Source organism: Cladophialophora immunda (assembly GCF_000835495.1).
Source record: "Cladophialophora immunda strain CBS 83496 unplaced genomic scaffold supercont1.6, whole genome shotgun sequence".
NCBI lineage: Eukaryota > Fungi > Ascomycota > Eurotiomycetes > Chaetothyriales > Herpotrichiellaceae > Cladophialophora > Cladophialophora immunda.
In genome coordinates this window covers 1,925,236-1,945,112 of record NW_015622546.1, presented here as the reverse complement: position 1 = coordinate 1,945,112, position 19,877 = coordinate 1,925,236, and the positions used below count along the sequence as shown (strand labels likewise).

The window sequence follows — 19,877 nt, the reverse complement described above, 5'->3', positions numbered from 1 at the left end:
CAGCTGTGCTGGATGCGAATGTGCGCCGGGTCCGTGGGGTCCTGGGCGATCTCGCAGAACAGGCACTCGGGCATGGCGCGCATCCGGCGCACCACGGGGGTCACCAGGCCGACGTACTCGGCCAGCTTGTCCGGGAAGATGTAGATGTCGGTCACCATGAGGGAGCCGTCGGGGCCGGTCGAGGCGACGAAGGTGGTGATGGGCACGAGGGTGCGGTGTTCTTGGACCGCGGCGGAGGTCATGGTCGGTCGGGCGGGGCGGTAAGATAGCCTGAGATACGGAAGGCTGGCGGAGGGGAATGGAGAAAGAGGGAAGATACTATAGATTACTGGGCCAGATGGTGTTTTGGGACGGCAGATTAAGAGGGTGTTTGCAAGAGCACAGTATCCCACCACCCCCTGCGAGCCCGCGACGAGCTGGCATTATATATACGAGATGCTCCTCACAGGACAGGACGTCAAGGGCGCTCTCAGTCGTCCATGCGGACGGGGCATGCTGCTCAGCAGCAAGGGGCCAGTCGGCTGAAGCATGTGTCTGCCACTCTGGTAGGCTGATATGGGAGTCTCACGCGGGTAGTAGGGAGCATCGCGAGACTCGATTCGCTGTGTTGGTTTTCAGCGTGAGGAAAAAAGACAGTTATTATTAAGAGAAAGGGGCCTTCTTGGGCAACTCGAAGCTTTTCAGCGCGAAAACTCTCTTTGTTGCAGGCCACAGGGAAAGGGAAGTCGTTGTTGCGGCTGAACCCAAGGGGGTGGTGGCGTCCCGACAAACAGGCGAAGCTGAGATGCTCCCGAAACGAGAAGCGGGATGGTCGGGGTTCTGAAAAGGGCAAGTGTTCAATGTACGAATGATTCGCTGCTGCGATGTCACCAGCTCCTTTTCTCTCGAGAGAAGTTAGAGGAGGGTAGGAAGCGAGCACAGGTGGTCGGGATGTTTCTTCTGGCACTAGGCTACTTCAGCAGGGTGGGTGAGGAGCGAAAGACGACAGGCGAAGGTGAAGGAAAGAAGAACGGGATGAGCTGGGACTGTTCGCCCGGGTTGATTCTCGTTTGGAGAAGGAAAACGGTTGAACACGCTTCGATATCGGCGGTTCATTGACACTGAGAGACTCCAATTCCTGAGGGGAAGGGGAAGCTTGCCCGCGGGTATATGCTTTGGTCAGAGTTGGAGACCGTCGCAGGAGGGCTTTGGGGTGGTTTCGTCTGTCGATGAGATATTGTTCTGATATAAGCACCCAGCAGAGAGGCGTCATTGCTGATTGTCCGCGTCTTGAGAGAGTGAGTCGACCAGAGCGAAAGACCTACATAGCAACCATATCGAGTCCCCAGGATTAATACACCACCACCACCACCACCACCACCATGCCGTCCACCATCATCCCGGCGTCCCGCAACGCCTCGGCCTCGAGCAGACAAGCCAGCGGCACCTTCACGGGCACCGTGTGGATGGACCCGATCCACAGCGACGCGGGGCCCAACATCAACATCAACCACGTCATGTTCACCCCGGGGGCGCGCACCTACTGGCACACGCACGAAAAGGGCCAGCTGCTGCGCGTGCTGGCGGGCGCCGGCTGGGTGTGCGACAAGGGCGGCGAGCCGCGTCGGCTGGGCGTCGGCGACACCGTCTGGTGCGACCCGGGCACCACGCACTGGCACGGCGGCGACGACGGGAGCTTCATGCTGCACCTCGCCGTCAGCCACGGGAAGACCGTGTGGCACGACGAGGTCACCGAGCAGGAGTACCAGGCCAAGAAGAAGTGAGCCGGGGGGTCGAAGGACCGAGAGGGTGGTGGAGAGGCAAGAGGAGAGAGGATGGGCGAAGGTGAACAGGGGAGAATGGAGGAAGGAAAGAAGAAGATGGCCACGCTCGGCAGCCTGACCCAAGTAGACCGACACAGATAGAGAAAGCAAAGCAATGACAGCCTCGTCGTCGATCCGATTCCCATCGCTGGGTCCTAAAAGCAGCTATTCCCCCATGAGCGGCACCTCTAGCACAGTCGGCTCTGCTCTATCAATCTGTCAAAGTGTATATTGATACGCCCATAAACGCTGCAAAATGCAGAGCGCAGTCCTGCCCCAAACCCTGCTCAGAATCCGTCGTAAAGAAGCAAAGCAACGACAACAAGCTGTCAAGGAGAGGATATGCTTCTACCACCTGAAGACCCCGAAAGTGCTGATGCGGTGTAACGCAAGGATTTGCCGTTTTCATTGCTGACCTCTACTCCAGCCCCTTGATGCTCTTGACCAGATCCGTGGACGGTCTCCCAGATCTTCTCCAAATTGTCTTGCCATCACCCGGATCCTGCATGTCTGGTGCCGGCAAGATCTCCCTCAGCAGGTCGTTGACGTCCAACCCTTTCTCTCGTGCAACCTGCCACTGCTTTGGGTAGCCCAGGCTGACCTCCTCGAATCTCACCCCGTCCCTCCAATCTGTCCTGCGAACGTGCAGATGGCCTGTCACCACGACTTTGGCGTTGAAGCGCCTATGCCAGTCTTCGGTCTTCTTGGTCCCGCACCATAAGCTGAAGCGGGGAATCATGGGAATGGTGATGGTGTCCTGGCGCAGCGGCCAGTGGTTGACCAACACCAGAGGGATCCCTCTTTGAGAGGTGGCTTCCAGTCGTTCTTCGGCTTTGGAGACGAGGTCCTGACACCACTGATCCCGCGACTCGTACGGGTCGGGGTGAAGCAGTGCTTCGTCCGTCGCAACAATGTTCTCCTCCATGGCCCATTCCAAGGCGTCCTCTCTCGACACATCATCGGGCCTAAAACTGTAGTCGTAAAGCGTAAACATGGGGCAGATGATGCAAGGTCCACCTTCTCCTTCCCACTTCACGTATTCGTCCTCGGGGGTGATGACTCCGTACTCGTTGGCGACCCGGAGACATTCCTGATACTTGAAATCTCCCCGGAGTTCCTCGTCGAGAGCGTCCTCCTCATGTCCCTCGCCGCGGTTGCGATGTCCCGGCAGCGTATACAGCTCGTGGTTGCCGGGTACCCAGAAGACCTGCTTGAAGAGCTTGGTAGTGAGCTTGAACGCTTCGTGGAGGTGCTCGATCTTCTCTCCAACATCACCACAAATGATCAGGCTATCCTCCAAGTGAGGTCTCAGTTCGTACAGAGCTTCACGGTTGTGCTTGTAGCTGAGGTGGAGATCTGAGATGGCATACAGTTTCATCGTGGCCGTTGAGTCGGAGCAGGTCCCGTGCTTCAAACAGTTGGACAAGCCGAGTTCTTTTCGGCCAAGCCACGACAACCCCAGATTCCAACTCGGGTCTTTCTAGACAGCTTGAAGGGATAGTGGGCTTATCCAATCACCAGATGAGGGTAGACGATGGAGAAAAGGTAACAAGAGGGGTCCGAGAAAGTTGGCCGGCGACGCGACTCATCGGCAGCCTTGCTGGACTGTCATCACGCGCAACACTGAATCACTTCTCCTGTACCCGTTCGCGGAAAGACTGACGAGCGCGGAGGAAAGGACGTACTGGCGGAGTGTGTACGAGCTGTTCGGTTACGTCTGGGGGGTGACCTCTGTGCCGATTTACAGAATGCAAGGTATTGACAGCGAGCAGGGGAATAAGGCTGAATGCCTAAATTCGGTGAACGAGAGAAAGGGCGAGTCGTCTGTGAATTCATCGTGCAAGGATGGCCGATGCTAGCGTGCATCAACAGCCAATCAAGAGCCTCCCAATCTCGCTAGCTGCCGTCGGGAAAATCTTGGCCTCGGCAACGTCGTCTGTGGAACATCATTGTTCCGTTCGATGCCCTCTACCCGCATTTGCCCCTCGATGCCAATCCACCATCAGATCCCCCGTTGCGTTGTCTGGACGTGAACCTGCTGCCCAACGCTCGAGCTTCTCATGCAAACGGCAAAAGGGACACTACAGCTTCCCTGCACGACAGGGGACGATTTAGTACTCTTGGCGATCTGAATTGGGGATCTGCATAACCCGGAGGCCCGAAGCAACACCAGAAGCTTTCATTGTAAACACAGCAACAACCCCGTTCTATATTGCATTTTCGCAGCCCAAGCTCAATCATCATCTAATGCCCCGTCGCTCTTGCGCAAAGCCGGGGAGCCAAGTTCAACTTCGGTCAACAAGCGACGACACGTACGGTGTCCCAAAAAGACAAGTAAAAGGCCTGCAACAAAGTGGTCCTTGACAGCAACAGCGGCGCGTGCCTAGACTCCTTTCAAGGGCGACAGCACATAGCTCGATCCACACATAGAGAGCGCCGTTTGCAAGATAAGGAAAAACACCTGATTATGTGCTGGGAAAACCCATCCCAAGCCAGTCCAGTCCAACCCAGTTCAGCCCGCCCTGGGCACTCCAGCCCGAGCTTTCGCCGACTCAAAATCTGATTCTTTGGTTTATCCAGAGAGCCCGTGGTATCATTCGAGGTACGTGAAAATGCATTTTCGTAAAATCATAAACTTCAGGTGTCTGGTGCTTTGATATTGTTCTGTCTTTGTGCAGGAATGTTAAAAAGGTCTCTTCCAGTGAGCGCTACCGAACCCAGTCTTCGTCTTCTCGTTCATCGTCCAAACTCAGTTCGGGATTGGTCATGTCAGGGGCGAGCGACCACGCTGGATCATCCGCTATATATGACGGCGGTATCACTGCTCTAGACTGCTCCACTGGAGCATGCGATACTCCATCAGGATGCGCATACCTCTGTGCCTCACTTATGGTGTATGGATGTTCGCCGTTGCCGGTGCTTCCCGGCGTCGAGATACTGGGCGTCATGCCCCTACTGACACTCGATAACCGGGACGGGGTTTGTGAATCTTGCGGGTTCATCTGCATCTGCGCCAACTGATGTTGCAATTGCATTCTTTTGGTCTCCGCTTCGGCCTGCTTCAAATAATCGTCGATGTCGAGACTCGCAAGGTTCTCATTGGCCAGGATGTTTGCTTGAGGCGTCCCAAAGTAAGATGAGGCTGAGCTCAACCGAAATCGATCAGAAGCATCGTCTCCGCCAGTGCTGCTGTAATCGTTGAAGGCATCCAGACCGGTCTGTCGATCATTTCCCACGGACCGCTCGGCGCTCCATTGGTTAGCAATGGATGGAGGAGACTGATCCTCGACCTCGGAAGGCTCTTCGCTCGAGGACGTAATTCCCACTCTATTGATCTGGCTCGTCAACTCAGAAGCCTGGAAAGCAACTTGCTGAGACAACATGTATGGTGAATTTTCCCTTTTCAAGCTGTAGAGACCATTGTTACTGTCAAGGTTGATATTGTTCCAGTCGGCTGAAGAGCCGTCGTTGAACCTCGCCCACGGCGGGGGCTCGTAGTCATGAGCTTGTTCATAAGTCATGAACCAGTTCTCCGGAAAACGTTCTGGGAGTGTCAGATCCTGCAGGCTCGGATTTTGGCTGTTGGGTAGGCTGTTCGGCTGGGTCGGTGGAGTGTCCGTGCCGAATGGAGAATATGCATAGGCGCGTGGATCGAAGTTGGGTATCTTGAAATCCTGTATTGACGGGTGACCTGCCATTCTTGCTGGTCCAAGCACGGGCGAATTGTGTTCTGATTTGACTTTCCGTTCCACAATTTGCATAGCCTCTGTTATCGAGTTATGGAGGGGGGATTCATGGAAAGGTTTGGCAAACTTGGTCAGCGGAAGGCTGTCGGTCGAACGTTGGGCAATCTCCCTGTGCCCGTGCAGCGAGTTAGAGCGCGACGGGATCTTATATGGGGTTCCGAGCTGATTGTGAGCATCATTGAACTTGTGAACTGGCTTGTGATGACCGTTGGTGAATATCGTCGTCTTCGGGTCATGGGAGTTCATGTTGTGGCGATGTTTGGCATGATCCTTCGGCTGGAGGAGTTGCGAGATGTCTTCAGGCACTGGGTCGAGGTGTTCTTTCTTGAGAGCGCAGGTGCATCGGGAGCCGTGCTGACAACAGCAGTTATGCTGATCTAGGGAGGGCATCAGCGACGTGATCTGTCACTTCACAAGACATCAACATACCGGATTTTCCTTCTTGCTTCTCATGAGGACAGTTTTCCTTTGAATGAGACTTGTCATGGCACTCGCATTTCACATGCTGGGAGCGAGACTTCCGCAAGCCTCGGCAGTGTTGGCATTGTGATACAGGGCGACCTTTCTTGTTGACGTGCACCAGGGGCCGGTCTGGGGAAATCAGAGGGTTAGTTGCGAGTTCGATAGCCTTGCTAGAAATTTGCGAAAATGCCCAACACTACTCACCTTGATGGTGGCAAGAACTAACACGATGGCCCCTCACGCACGCCTCGCAGGCGAACTTTTCCCCGTTGATGAGCATTTCGAATATCCAGGCGGTCCGGAACCTCGATCGCCGTCGACAGGAGTGATCGCAGAGGTAAAGCTCGTCTACCTCAGAGATAAGAGGAGGAATGTGCCGGGTTCGGGTTCGTCGGGTGGAGGACAATTTCTCGAAGCGGCGGGGCACGCGGACTAGTCGTCGACCACGTCGGATGCAGAGGTATAGGGAAAGCTGAAGGGCGCGCCTCCAACGGTGTATGACAAAGGAATCAATCTGATAAATATCGAACGCCAGATGGTGCTAAGGTGGACGTTGTCGGCAAGGGTATGGATGGGTGCGGAAGGGTTCGTGGGATAGGATCCGAAAGACTTCGAGAAAGAACCGCCTGACGCCGGGAAGTGTGGACAGGGAAAAAGGAAAGAATGGCAGGCGAGGAGGGAAGGCTAATATGGGTCGGGATCGGCCATGGTTTCGAGGTTGGGCGGATGCTGCAGCAAAGGTGATGCTGGTTTTGCTGGTTGCTGATGGGCGAGGGATGTTGTAGGAGAAAGAGGAAGTGGGTGAAGATTGTGTGTTTGAAGAGGATGAGCGGAAGGACGACAAAATTCGAGAAGAGCGCGAGAAGGCAGGCGGCGTGGCCGCGGGTTTCCACTGGATGGGGTTGGATGGAGCCTTTCTCTGGGAGCCCTTTTGGGGGGTCCTGGAAGCCCTGGCAGCCGGCGCCAGTGCCCGTGCCAGTGGGGTGGGATTCTCTACAAGGTTGATCGGTGGATGCGCGGTGCGGTGGCTGTTTTCGATTCGAGTTTGGTGGTCCACAGAATTCGCAGGTCATCGGGGGCGCGGGCATGCGAAGGGCATGGGATGGCCATGCAGAAGAATCTCTTAGTGACCCGTAACTAGGTTCATTTGGTACGTCGTCGAGTTCGTCGAAATGCCCATGTCATGGCCCGTGGAACCTTCCGATGTCTTAGAAAGCATGAAGGATCCTCAGCTTGGTGATGGGAGGGAATGTGGTCAACCGTACCCTCGTCTATACGGAGTACATCTGCTCGTACATAGGTATGTGTACCGAGTACAGGCAGTGTAGAAATGGAGGGGGGCACCGAGGCCACCAGGAGGACCCCTTGAAAACGACTTTGGTTACAGCCTGCGTTTTCCTGGGCATCTCCTCGCTGCCCCTCACCCGGGGCACCTTTGGCCCTGCGCTCCTTTGGCTGCTTGGGAGGGGAACCAAGGCCCCTGGGCAACCTCGGGCCACCTTTTACTCCCACTACAACGGCACTGCGCCACCCTTCACCGTTGCCCGCAAAGCCCACGTTAACCGACGGGCACCCGGTGAGGCTACTGTCGCTAGCGACCGCTTTCCCGTCTTTTGCCTGCGCAGTGCAACATTCGTCGACATCCCCCCACGGCTGATTCTCACCTATCGACTACCGGGCTTTCAACTCTAACTTGTGAGTCTGCAGCATGTCGCATTGCCCCATGACATAAAATACTCTGGCAGCGAGTACGCCCTAGTCCTGTTGCTCTGCTGTCGCCCGCCACGAGGTGCACGAGACACTACCCATTCAGGATCAGAGTAAAAGATGAACGGTCATAATCTCCACAAAAATAAAAAGCAGGGACCCATCGAGCATGCACAGAAAAAGAAGACCCGGAGAATTACCTTGATCATCCCTCGTACGCAATGAAGGGCACAAGGTCACAGGATTCGTTATCCTAAGTCCATCAACGCAAGCCTGGTTGGTAGGCCCATACGGTGAGCTGCTGACTGGCGGCTACTCTCCTCAGGTACGTTGCCCGCATTCATCCAGGCATGGATTCACAGTCATCAGCAACCCATTGAGCTTACAACTTCCCGCTTGAGTCCCCGACAACTTTCCATGACAACGGAGCGGGTCTACGTTGCGGCGGTGAAGTGATTGCAAAACCGTGCACGTGGTCTTCTTGCTGCGAGGATTATTGGCATCAGGAGGTGTACGAGTGACGAAAAAGCTCATTGATTTTGGGGGTTTAATCAAGGAAAGCTATCAACACATGGGTGCCGCAGGAAAATGATCGCCCATCTCGTAGCTACTGTAGCAGGCATATAATGGGGGCCAGTCGACTCCCTCCGCCGCGTGTCTGCAAGCCGCAACGGGCGAGTGAGACAGCAGGGTGGGAGGAAGGCCGTCATAAATGTTGTCCGTTCGTTGAAATCGTGATGCCTCTCGCGTCTCGCGTTCGTATTGTTGTTGTTCCTTGCTCCAAACAATCGAACGCTGCTTATCCAAACGCCCTTTCGATGCCACTTTGTACAGCCAAAGTTTTCCCAAGTGAGAAATCAACAAAACAAAGCATGTCCAGCTCGATCCAGCGCAACGACAGCTCGCTTCACTCCGCACCACTTCCCTTCATCTACACCGCGGGGCCGGCCTTGATGACCTCCTCAGTGGCCTCATCCGAGTACTTCTTGAAGTTCTCGTTGAACAACTTGGCGAGCTTAGTCACCTCCTCACCAAAGTCGGCCGAGCCGGTCCACGATTTCTTGGGGTTCAAGAGCTCATCCGGCACGTTGGGGCAGGACTTAGGGACGCTGAGGTTGAACACATCGTAAGTCTCGTACTCGGCCTTGGCCAGCTCGCCAGAGTGGATGGCGTCCAGAATAGCGCGTGTGTACTTCAGTGGGCAACGCTTGCCACCAGTGGAAGCACCGGCACCGACCCAACCGGTGTTCAGCAGCCATGCGTTGACATTGTGCTCAGAAATCTTGTCGGCAAGCATCTTAGCATAGCGCATCGGGTGCAGAGCCAAGAAAGGCTGAGCGAAGCAGGAAGAGAAAGTAGCCTGGGGCTCCGTGACGCCGTCTTCGGTACCCGCCATCTTAGACGTATAGCCAGAGATGAAGTGGAACATAGTCTGGGCAGTATTCAGTTTAGAGATGGGTGGCAGCACACCACGAGCGTCGCAGGTCAGGAGGATGATGTTGCTAGGGTGGTTGTCGCTGATACACGGAATCTTTGCGTTGCCGATGTACTCGATAGGGTATGCGCAACGAGTGTTCTCCGTCAGGGTGGCGTCGTCGTAGTCGACTTCTCGAGTCTCGGGGTCAAAGACCACATTCTCCAAGACCGAGCCGAAACGAATGGCATTGAAGATGTCAGGTTCCTTTTCCGCGGACAGACCAATGCACTTGGCGTAGCAACCCCCTTCGATGTTGAAGACACCTTTGTCGGACCAGCAGTGCTCGTCGTCACCGATCAGCTTGCGCTTGGGATCGGCAGACAGTGTGGTCTTTCCAGTGCCGGACAAACCGAAGAAGACAGTCACATCGCCATCTTCACCCTCGTTGGCCGACGAGTGCAGGGTCAGGACATTGTGCTTGACGGGCATCTCGTAGAACAGGACGGTGAAGACACCCTTCTTCATCTCACCAGCATACTCGGTACCGAGGATAACCATCTCTTTCTCAGCAAAGTTGATGGCAACGCTGGTGGCGCTCGTCATCCCACTTGTGTATCTGTTGGCAGGGAAGGACCCAGCATTGTAGATGACATAGTCGGGGTGGAAATGTTCCAGCTCTTCCCGAGAGGGTCTGATGAGCATGTTCCGCATGAAGAGGGCATGATAGGCCCGGGCGCAGACAACTCGGACGCTGATGCGGTATCGTTCATCCCAGCCAGCGAAGCCATCGATGACATAGATACGGTTCCGTGTATTGAGGTAGTCGACGGCACGTTCTCGGTTGATCTTCCAGACCTAGACGAGCACAGTGTATGTTAGCTATCTGTTCGTTGGTATCTCGTATCAAAACACGTGGTGGGGCAGAATGTCTGGCGCAGCCCAGCACGGCACGTTTCCACGACTATGACTTGGCCTGGCCGAGTCATCCGCAAGCCAAGAGTCCTTAGCCGCGGCACATGCCCCAGTGCAGCGTCATGGGCTTTTCCGGGCAACGCGGGGCATCGCCACACTTTCAGCTGGGAAAAGCTGGTGTTTCCTGCCGTCCGTAGCGCACATGCGAACCACTGCATCACCGTGCAATTGCGGGGAAGTGCTGGGTGTTGGCAAGTCGAGCTGCTCGCCCATGAGCGAGATCAAACGACTCAAGGGGCCTGCTAGGGCATGTGCTTGTCCTTTCGGATTTGGTCGGACAAGTCTCGCAATATACACAATGGATTGATCAGGAGAAGATGGGTATACTGACCTCTGGAGTCATGGGCTTGTTGACTGGTCCCCACCACACATCCTTCTCCGAGCTTTCCTCCTTGACCACACGCTTATCTAGCGGGGAACGACCGGTCTTGGAGCCTGAGTAGGCTGTCAAAGCTCCTGAGGACGTAATGGCTGTGCCGGTTTCGTAGACCAAGGCATCTTCGTAGAGAGCAGAAACTGATGGATTGGCAACAATGGCAACGCGGTCGTAGTCAATGTGAGCCGTCGTGTGGAGCTCTTCTTCGAGCTCGGTGTGCTCGCGGGTTGGCCTGGAGGCGAAGTGAGCTGGTGGTTTTCTTGGAAACTTGGGTATCAAGATGACGACAACTTACTCGACACCCCCGGGGTGGAGAGCGGTCTTGTTGACAGAGTGAGAGACCATTCTGGTGGTAAAAGCTCGAAGCTGGACTTTGGCTAAAGCTGAACGTGCTGTGCCAGTTGCTGGAGAAGGCGAGTGAGGCCTGATCTGGTGAACAGCTTGGAGACGAGCAGAATAGTCGGCAGCCATGACTTGGGGATCGACCTGATATTGTATCTTTCTGACGATGGGGCCAAGCCGAAATGAAGTGCTATTCCCGATGAACGCACGGGAGAGATCGGAGGGCGACGAGGTGGTTTTGCCTACACAGTCAGTCCGACTCTGCCCGACGCCTGCTGATTGGAAGAGGACAATTGCCGTCGATATGCCGTGTTCTACTAATTGGAGATCGATGCCACAGGTGCGGAGCATGCGATAATGGACGCAAATACCCTTCTTATTATCGTGCTGGTCGAGGAATCGAGAAGGGAGTGAAAGGAAGAGGATGGCGGGAGGGTGACGGAAGACAGCTCAATTGAGGTGGAGGCGAGAGCTGCGGTCTGGGCTTAGTCCTCCTCTCACCTTGCCTCTTCTTGGTGCCTCTTCTGCCCTCTCGTGATGTTCCTTTGAACCCCGCCAATCCGCCCCTGCTCAAAGCTGCTGTTGAATGGCTGTGCGCCTCGCTCTTTTTCTCCCTACTTGTAGGTGTCGGGGGGTTCTGCGCCTGCGTCAGCGTTCTCTTATGGCTCTTTGTTTTTTGGTTCCTACGCCACTCGAATTTGATCCGGTGTGAACCGTCCAATTGCAGACTTTCCGGAAAGAGAAGGAAGATGAGGAGATGATGGGAGCCACCCATACGTCAAAATGGACATATTTGCAGTGTTTCGCTCGATGGTCCTGACGACAACCGGAGACCGGGGCAAACGAGCGGCGCAGTTTGCGTGCCACGGCCTAGGGAGGGAAAGCACAAACACTCTAGAACGAGCAGATCATGATCGAACCGGTCCTCTTTGACAACATAGCAGTAATGATGGGAATCGACTACATCATTGCAGCTTTGCCTATGACCAACCTTTGCAGCAGGAAACTCGATCAATGTCTATATTGGGACTCAATCTCCACTTAGCAAGGCCGCAATCCATCTGTCCGAGAATTGCCAAATCATCACCCAAGACACCTGCAGACTTCCTCCGGAATCTGCGCAGTAGACAAGCTGGATGCCATGTAACAGGTTTGTTTAGCTCTCACGTCATAGGACCTCAGGCGGTTTTCTGCCATGCTCCATACATGCCGAGCAAACTGCTGGTCACACCCGCCAAACCAATGATACCGTCGTCAAGATTGACGTATCCGAGTATTGTGCTCGGCACTGTAAGGTCGCAAAGGTCGGAGATCAGCTGGATATTGACGGTGTGTTGTTGTCTGGGTCTAGCAGTCAGTGTACATATCCCAGTACGCGAGTGAGACCAAGGGCATGCGACGTACCTGGCAATCTTGACCTTCTCCACCTTGGCTTCGGCGTCCTTCTCATCGACAGTCCTAGCACGCTCCCTCAACTTGTAAGTGTTGTAGACCCCGGCGAGGGCGCTGGCGACCAGGCCTGTGAACCAGAATCGGTATGCCGTGGCCTGGATGCTCTTTGCCCGAGGATCTTTCTTGACTCCCATTGCGTCCAACAGCGTCATCATATCGAAGAACATGTAGCCGGCGTAGCCAATCTGCCTCAGGATCTGGAGGTATTGTACGATCTTGTCGCCATTGCCCGACTTGATGGCCGCATCGTATAGTTCGGACCCAGCACGAATGTGCTCAACGAATTTCCCCACGCGCAGGATCTTCCTCGTCAACCCGAATTGATTCTTGACCGCTGTCCATGGCTGGATGGCGCTGGTTGGATTGTTGGTGCGATACAAGTACCAAGCGTAGAATCGGCTGAAGTACTGGATCGTTCGGAGAACTTTGTCACGACCGACTGCGCAGTGTTTGGATTAGCAAGAGACACATGACACTGGCCCGAGATTGGATCCGCGCACCTGTGGTCGCAACATATCGCAGGTAATGGGTCACCGCAGGGTGATAGACAAGGGCGTCTGCAACCATGGTCGTGGTACCCCTTGCGCTCTCTACACGGGAAGACCTTCTGGCAGATAAGCAGGGCAAAGAAGATGGAGTATTTAGAGTCCAAGTTGGGGTGAAAATGATGATCTTAAAGCGCGATGCCGGGTAGCAAGGGAGGTCAGCCGCCGAACAATGCTGCCTCGGCTCTTCGGGCAATATCAACTGCAACGAGGTCCGACCCTCATCCCATGCTTGACATGCTCTTACTCTTGAAACAGTATTGCATTCTGATTCAAGTCGCGACTCTATATCTTTTCTACCTCGTCATATTTGGCAGCAACTAACGCGACAATAATTTCACCTTGCCTCACGCCCAGGAGACAGTCGGTCATCTGCCCGCCTTCCTCTATATCTGCATCCACATGCCTGGAAAATGAGGGTTTGGACATTGTCCCGGGCCGCCGCTATCAAGCTTCGAATCCCAAGATCTTGGTCGTAGCATTCCTCTGCAATTAGCTTGCACTCCGAGGCATCTCTCATGATGCGCAGATTCATATTTCCTATCAATGTCTCTCGTCCAGCTTGCAGACTGATCGGTTGCCGGATATCCCCAGCAAATTCCTGCAGATACTTATGTGCACCTTCAGCCTGCTCTCCCGTCGAAAAAAGGGAGAAGCGGTATGAATGCCGAAACCTGTCGCGTATGTTTTCGACGGGAAAGGTCACGGCGTTCTCACCCTGAATTGTTGTTTGAATTCCTTTCTGATCACTTTTGACAACTTCTTGACTAGGACGGGGCGATCACCGTGATCACGGTCAGTCAACAAGCTGGACTCATGCTCTTCACAGAATGCCATGATCTGTTCGTCGATTGCGTTGGTAGCGAGTACCCAAACGATTCTTGAGCAGGCAACTTTGGCTCAGATGTCGCCGGTCTTCATATTCCCCTATAAGGAATGAAATTAGTCTTGCTCATGTCGAGGAAAGACAATACTATAGCTTAATCGAAAGGAATCAAGAGGGCGTCGTGAATATCTGGGGTTGTCTTTTCGAACTCGTCGAAGAATACCTGGCTCCCCGTCAGCATCAACCAGCTGCTTCCGGAAAAGGAGGCTACATCCTACCATACTTGGTTGCCCGGTTTTCCTGGCCAGGAAGTTGTTCAATGGGGAGCCGTGTGCCGAACCCGTGTACGGTGCCCCTGGGCCAAACAGCTCGTCCTCACGCTTGAAAGTTGTGCAGTCCACAACGTCAAGTTCCAGCGACATGAAGTGCGCAGCTGTCTAGCCAGTTCAGTTTTCCCGTGCCCACTGGGTCCCGCAAACAACATTACCAGCGGCCGCTTCTTCCTTCCTCCAAGCTCCTGGACCATATAACTGAGCAGATTATCAATCACCAAAGTTGCGGCGGCAGCCCTGGCCGATGAGAAACTACGGGACTCCCAGCAGTGGCATAGCCAATACCAACTTCGCAACTCGTCTGGCTCGAATAGAAGGGGTTTCGATCTTCGTCGATTTCTCCCTGCTGAAAGCGTCGGTCAGCTTGTTGGCCCATGGCGAAATTGCAACACACCAACGCTTATTTCCATCCACCATGTCAAGCGTCCTCTCTTGTTGTGGACTATGGTCCGGGAGATTGATGCAGAGCGGCAAATAAAAGGCCAGTGGAATGATATCGACTGTGGCGCCGAGACTCAACAATGTTGTTACAGAGATTGTTGTCTCTTTTTGCACGTTATCGAAGTTTTCAATGGCAAATCCCAGCATTGGGATTTTGTCTTCTTCAGGCATGGTTTGACATCACCGTCGAAAAGCGTGCAAATTCACGGATTATGTATTCGTCGTTCGTTCCCAACGCATGAAATATGACGGGAAATCCCTCGATCCTGCCGGTCCTGACATTATTCTTGGTCGTTCTCTCGTCTTGATGGCCAAGATAAGCCCGGATTTGATGGTAACTTGCACTGTATCGCATTGCACCGACAAGTTCTTCCGGAGAGAAAGGGCTGATACCTTCCGGACCCCCGATATGAACTGCGGTGGTGGATTGACAATAGGAAGAACAAAATCCTAATCTCGAGGCGGTGGCGATAACTCTTAAGCAGTGTCTCCTCTCTCTGAAAAGTTGTCTGTTTTGTTCGCAATGTCGTCTGGCTGCGCTTCACGGGCTTCGCGTTCTGAAAGCTCATCAGTTTTACTCAACACCTCACCAGCTTCCTTCTCTTCTGGCTCGGCAGCAGCAAGGGGACGTGGCTTTTGACCATCAGTCTCCGAAAGCGGAGAGGGACTCTGTACCGCTGAATCGTAACCACTGTCACCGCGGTCTTGGTCGGTCACGTCGTCTAAGCTGTTGCCATCCTTGTGAGAACCCCCGTCTGCTTCGGATTCTGAGCCTGGATTCCTTTTGTTGTTCGTTCTGCCAGCAATTTTAGGATTGAAGCCCATGGGTATTAAGCCAGGACCTATCCGCACAAGTCGCGGAGGAACAGGTGAGGGTTGTCGCTTTGTACCATCACCCGTTGGTCGATGTGGATGTCCCAGACTATGTTGTTCTGGCTTGGTAGTTTCGGTACCTTCTCTTCTGGTGTTTCTATCCTGCTTCTCCTATTTTATGTACAGATTGAAATTTATGGCCGCTTCAACACTGCCACCCTGGGTCTGTTAATTGACATCAGGCAATCTGTGCCAGTCAACTGTCCATCGTATTCGACTGATGCCCTAATTCGAATTGCAGGATGAGATCCACGCCTTGCACGAGATGCTCAATCACGAAACAGTTGAAGGATACGAGCTCGGAGAGCGTTTCCCTTGTGCAATAGATACGCTTGACCAAGTTATGGTACAGGAATACGAGGCTGAGAAACGGCCCGACAAGATTATGGAGACTCTCGTCGACGCCTGTCCCATGTTACGGATATCCTTGAACAGAACATTCGGCAAATGGACAAACCAGTGTGTGAGAAGCGCGGTGCTATCGAGGAGCTTGCCAATATCAATGCAAAAAATCAGCGAATATGAGACCAAAGTCAAGGAGCAAGAGTATGGAGCAGAATCATTTCGTGAACTCAGACCCTTGCCCGGCTCGAGACCGAACCGGGAAACGCCGAGGAGAAGATCACCCGAATGGAGGGAGGAGTAGAAAGCAAAGAAAAAGAGCTGGCTACTCCTTGACGAGAGTGTAAAGGGCAAGAAGGTATCTTTCTCTGACCGCTTACGCCAGGGTCGAGTAAAATTCAGCCGTTGATGCAACTCAACACAGAAGGGAAAGCCGAGCTGGCGCAACAGCTCGATGCAGCGATGGAAAAGTGCACTTTACTTGAAGCCTCTCTTGAGGCTGCAATGGGAGGACCAGGCCCTGGTCTGACAAGGTAAGTCAAGGAAGCCGAGCAGAAGTACGTTGCCCTGGAAATAGCAAACCGACAGCTCGAAGAGCAAGCTGTCCGTGCCCGCGTGAAGATCTCATCCTTACAAGCCGAACAGAACTACACAGTGTCTCGCTACGAGGAGGCTCAAAAGCATGGGACTCGCGCAGTGAGCAGTTCCTGACCCAACAAGGCAAGCTTGAGAAGGAAATCCAAGCCAGGGGGGATACGCATAAAAGGAGATAGAGAGGGTTCGGCCACAGCCAGACCCAGAAATAAAAGGGCTCACCGACCAAAAGAACGAGGAGCTGGACAGAACCAATAGCACCCTCCAAAGCGAGTTTGCATCGAAGAACGCCACGGATTCTCAAGCTGGGAGTCAGGGTAGAGGAGCTCACATCTGACACCGAATGGGATTGGCAGCTTGATTTCGGATGGGAGCCTCGACTGACTGTCTGGGCTCGTTTCTCGGTTGACGGCAGACGGCAAACGGCAGACGGCAGATGGAACAGCGATCCGATGGGCAGCAAGCTTGCAAAGATCGCACAGGAGACTGGAGGGTTGAGTTTCAACTCGGGTCTGCTTCTCAGGAGGAGTATCCATTGTCACTGATATCGACTGTGGCGCCGAGACTCAACGATGTTGAACTGATTGGCACGGGGTTATGAATTCCGTGGGGTGGAACTGGAGGTGGCAGATCAGGGAATGGTACCACGAAATATGCGCTTCTTCTCTAGGACTCCCACGAATGCAAATCGATATCAACTAAGTATCAGCAGCCTTTGCTGTGCGAATAACCACCTCTCTCTCTCTTGTTCGGTGATGGACAGATGGGCGATGTTCGGCGGTGAGGAGGAGGAGGAGCTAGATTTGCGAAGTATTCCGGAAACGGCAAGGACCCGCTCTCAAGAGCCGAGGCTCCGATCAAGTTCCGCCGGTTTTTGCGGAGGTGGAGCGAAATGGCGCCATGGCAGTTGGATTCCATCGCAGCTCTGAAGTGTTTCTCCTATTAACTGCTTCGACAGAGTCTGTCTGCCCAGGTAACGGAGCTCGTTTGTCTTGTCGAGCTGGTTTTTCGCGATTGAGAGGCGTGGGTAGTAGCAAGACGCGCGGTATACCCATCAAACAGACGGAGATCTTACGTCAGTGCCAGTGTTGGAGCAGGGCGAGGACAAGGACGACGAGGTTGGACCACGACGGCCATCGTTCGGGGCTTACATCATCCAAGGGCCAGTTCCATCTCCATTATACGTGATTGTCACTGCAGCGGAATAGCAGAGCAGTAGACGCGGAACTCGGAAAGAGACACAGAGAGCGAGCACAATGCCCACCAAGTCGTCGTACCCGGACATCCAGATCCCCAATGTCGACCTTTGGGGGCTGATGTTTGAGCAGCCCCGGGAATTCCCCGACTCTCAAGGTGCGTGAAAAGCCAAAAGTCGCTTGGAACTTGTTGAACATTGGGGTCGTCTTGTTGTTAACTTTGAATGACAGTCATCTACCGCTCCGTGGACTCGTCGCGGCACTACACGTGGGCCGATGTCAAAGAAGCCGCCACGGCGTTTGGAGGTGGTCTGCGCAACCTCTGGGACTGGGAGAAGGGCGACGTGCTGAACATCTACGCGCCCAACGACGTCGACTTTGCCCCCATCGTCTATGGCGTCTTCTTCGCCGGCGGCATCGTGTCGCCCGCGAACCCCGCGTATTCGGCCGACGAGCTGTCCTTCCAGCTGTCCAACTCCGGGTCCAAGGCGATCGTGACGACGACGGACTTCCTGCCCACGGCCCTGAAGGCGGCCAAGATGTCCAACATCCCCGAGGACCGCGTGATCCTGCTGGGCAGCAAACGCGATCCGTCGCACCGGGTCAAGCACTGGACCAACATCCGCAAGACGTCGGGCGCGACCCGCTACAGGCGGCGCAAGATGGATCCGGATAACGAGCTGGCTTTCCTCGTCTACAGCTCGGGGACGACCGGTCTGCCGAAAGGAGTCATGCTGAGCCACCGCAACATCATTGCCGACGTACTCATGATCAAGGGAGCCATGGGCAAGTGGTACTCGAGCGGGAACGACAAGATCCTCGGGGTGTTACCATTCTACCACATTTACGGCCTCACGGGACTGATCCATCAGCCTCTGCATCGCGGCATTGAGCTTGTGGTGATGCCCGCGTTCAATCTCGAGGTGTTTTTGAAGGCCGTCCAGGAGCACAAGATCACGTTCATTTACGTTGCGCCCCCGGTCATTGTGCGGCTGTCTCGGGACGAAATTGTCGACAAGTACGACCTGAGCAGCGTGAGGATGATCACGAGCGGTGCAGCTCCTTTGACTCGAGAACTGGTCGATGCCGTCCACAAGAGACTGAAGATCAAGATCAACCAGGCCTATGGATTGAGCGAAACTTCCCCCATGACGCACACACAGGTAAGCGTGCCACACCCCAATCGAGCTTCGGAAGGGTGTTTCTTTTCTCCGCTGACACGGCGATTCTAGCCCTGGGATGAATGGTACTCGTCCGTGGGAAGTGTGGGCAAGATGTTCCCGAGTATGACGGCCAAGTATATATCGCCCGACGGGAAAGAACTTGGGCCCGGCGAGGCCGGAGAGCTATGGCTGTCTGGACCGAACGTTTTCAAGGGGTATTGGAAGAACGAGCAAGCGACCAAGGACGCCATCACGGAAGACGGCTATTTCAAGACCGGGGACGTGGGCTTCCAAGACAAAGACCACAATTTCTACATCACGGACCGAGTCAAGGAGCTGATCAAGTACAAGGGGTTCCAGGTACCCCCAGCCGAGCTCGAGGGCAAACTGATGGATCACCCTGGGATCAACGACGTCGCGGTGATTGGGGTGTACGACGAATTCCAGCACACCGAAGTGCCTCGGGCTTACGTGGTGGCCAGCGATCGCAGCAAGACCAGTGAGAAGGACGCAGAAGAGATCGTGCAATGGCTGGCAGGCAAAGTGGCCAATCACAAAAGACTGCGAGGCGGCGTGAGGTTCATTGACGAGATTCCAAAGAGTGCTGCGGGTAAGATCCTGCGGAGATTGCTCAAGGATAAGGCTAAGGAGGAAGATGGAGGGAACAAGGTCAAGGCGAAACTCTAGGGTTGGTCGGGGGTTCGGAGGAGGTCTGGACGGGTCGAGCGAGGGGTATGTGTCCATATGTTTTCCATCTTCCGCCTCTTTTTTTTTTCTTTCTGTGGCAAGATTTCTCTCATGTACCTACAGGGGAGTACCAGATGTGGCGGACGCGGAGTGTATACGAGTTGGGATGTAGTTCGATGCGGCTGATGGCCAAGGCGAATACGAGTGACAAGCTTTTTCGCGACAGGACCTGATTCGGGAGTTCTGTGCCGATTAAGCCTCTGAACAGCGGGCTGGGCATCTCTTTTCTGTTAGATGCTGTGTAGATGAAAAAGAACGTACCTTGCTCGCTGGGCCACCCACTCGCCTCAAGAAGAATGGAGTTGGTGGGCACAATAGTTCTTCCGTTCCGCAGCCAATACATTCGACAGAGCGCAGGCACGTGTGGTCGCTGTCAGAGGGGACGGCGCACACAAGACGGCGAACCTCCACGGCCACGCGGCCCCAGGGCCCTGAGATGGGAAGGTCCTCCGTGGTCGTAGACAGGTGAGCTATGCCAAAGATTACTGAGGACGGGCACTCTCCTGAGAAGCAGAGGGCCCCGCTAACTGAGCGTGGAAGAC

At 54.4% G+C, this 19,877-nt stretch overlaps 7 protein-coding genes across 7 annotated transcripts; 2 read left to right on the top strand and 5 right to left on the bottom strand.

Moving 5' to 3' along the window:
• Nucleotides 1–1,128: 1,128 nt before the first annotated feature.
• Nucleotides 1,129–1,763, top strand: PV07_10229 (uncharacterized protein; the record flags this gene model as incomplete). The annotated part of the gene is made up of 1 exon (XM_016397543.1): nucleotides 1,129–1,763. Exon 1 carries the CDS (start codon nucleotides 1,362–1,364, stop codon nucleotides 1,761–1,763), a length of 402 nt encoding a protein of 133 aa, XP_016244734.1. The 5' UTR covers nucleotides 1,129–1,361.
• A 160-nt stretch (nucleotides 1,764–1,923) lies between these two features.
• Nucleotides 1,924–3,589, bottom strand: PV07_10228 (uncharacterized protein). The gene has a single exon (XM_016397542.1). The coding sequence runs from the start codon at nucleotides 3,178–3,180 to the stop codon at nucleotides 2,221–2,223; it is 960 nt and encodes a 319-aa protein (XP_016244733.1). The 5' UTR covers nucleotides 3,181–3,589; the 3' UTR covers nucleotides 1,924–2,220.
• Nucleotides 3,590–3,909: 320 nt separating this feature from the next.
• On the bottom strand, nucleotides 3,910–6,840 carry PV07_10227 (uncharacterized protein). The gene is made up of 3 exons (XM_016397541.1): nucleotides 6,215–6,840; nucleotides 5,978–6,139; nucleotides 3,910–5,925 (listed from the first exon to the last, which is right to left on the bottom strand). The coding sequence occupies exons 1-3, from the start codon at nucleotides 6,288–6,290 to the stop codon at nucleotides 4,511–4,513; spliced, it is 1,653 nt and encodes a 550-aa protein (XP_016244732.1). The 5' UTR covers nucleotides 6,291–6,840; the 3' UTR covers nucleotides 3,910–4,510.
• A 1,387-nt stretch (nucleotides 6,841–8,227) lies between these two features.
• PV07_10226 (phosphoenolpyruvate carboxykinase [ATP]) lies at nucleotides 8,228–11,457 on the bottom strand. Its single transcript, XM_016397540.1, has 3 exons — nucleotides 10,778–11,457; nucleotides 10,438–10,714; nucleotides 8,228–9,989 (listed from the first exon to the last, which is right to left on the bottom strand). Exons 1-3 carry the CDS (start codon nucleotides 11,173–11,175, stop codon nucleotides 8,649–8,651), a joined length of 2,016 nt encoding a protein of 671 aa, XP_016244731.1. The 5' UTR covers nucleotides 11,176–11,457; the 3' UTR covers nucleotides 8,228–8,648.
• A 162-nt stretch (nucleotides 11,458–11,619) lies between these two features.
• Nucleotides 11,620–12,965, bottom strand: PV07_10225 (uncharacterized protein). The gene is made up of 3 exons (XM_016397539.1): nucleotides 12,777–12,965; nucleotides 12,229–12,715; nucleotides 11,620–12,165 (listed from the first exon to the last, which is right to left on the bottom strand). Exons 1-3 carry the CDS (start codon nucleotides 12,841–12,843, stop codon nucleotides 12,003–12,005), a joined length of 717 nt encoding a protein of 238 aa, XP_016244730.1. The 5' UTR covers nucleotides 12,844–12,965; the 3' UTR covers nucleotides 11,620–12,002.
• Nucleotides 12,966–14,897: 1,932 nt separating this feature from the next.
• PV07_10224 (uncharacterized protein) lies at nucleotides 14,898–15,245 on the bottom strand (the record flags this gene model as incomplete). The annotated part of the gene is made up of 1 exon (XM_016397538.1): nucleotides 14,898–15,245. One exon carries the CDS (start codon nucleotides 15,243–15,245, stop codon nucleotides 14,898–14,900), a length of 348 nt encoding a protein of 115 aa, XP_016244729.1.
• Nucleotides 15,246–17,165: 1,920 nt separating this feature from the next.
• Nucleotides 17,166–19,637, top strand: PV07_10223 (uncharacterized protein). The gene is made up of 3 exons (XM_016397537.1): nucleotides 17,166–17,582; nucleotides 17,657–18,588; nucleotides 18,658–19,637. The coding sequence occupies exons 1-3, from the start codon at nucleotides 17,486–17,488 to the stop codon at nucleotides 19,273–19,275; spliced, it is 1,647 nt and encodes a 548-aa protein (XP_016244728.1). The 5' UTR covers nucleotides 17,166–17,485; the 3' UTR covers nucleotides 19,276–19,637.
• The last annotated feature ends 240 nt before the right edge of the window (nucleotides 19,638–19,877 follow it).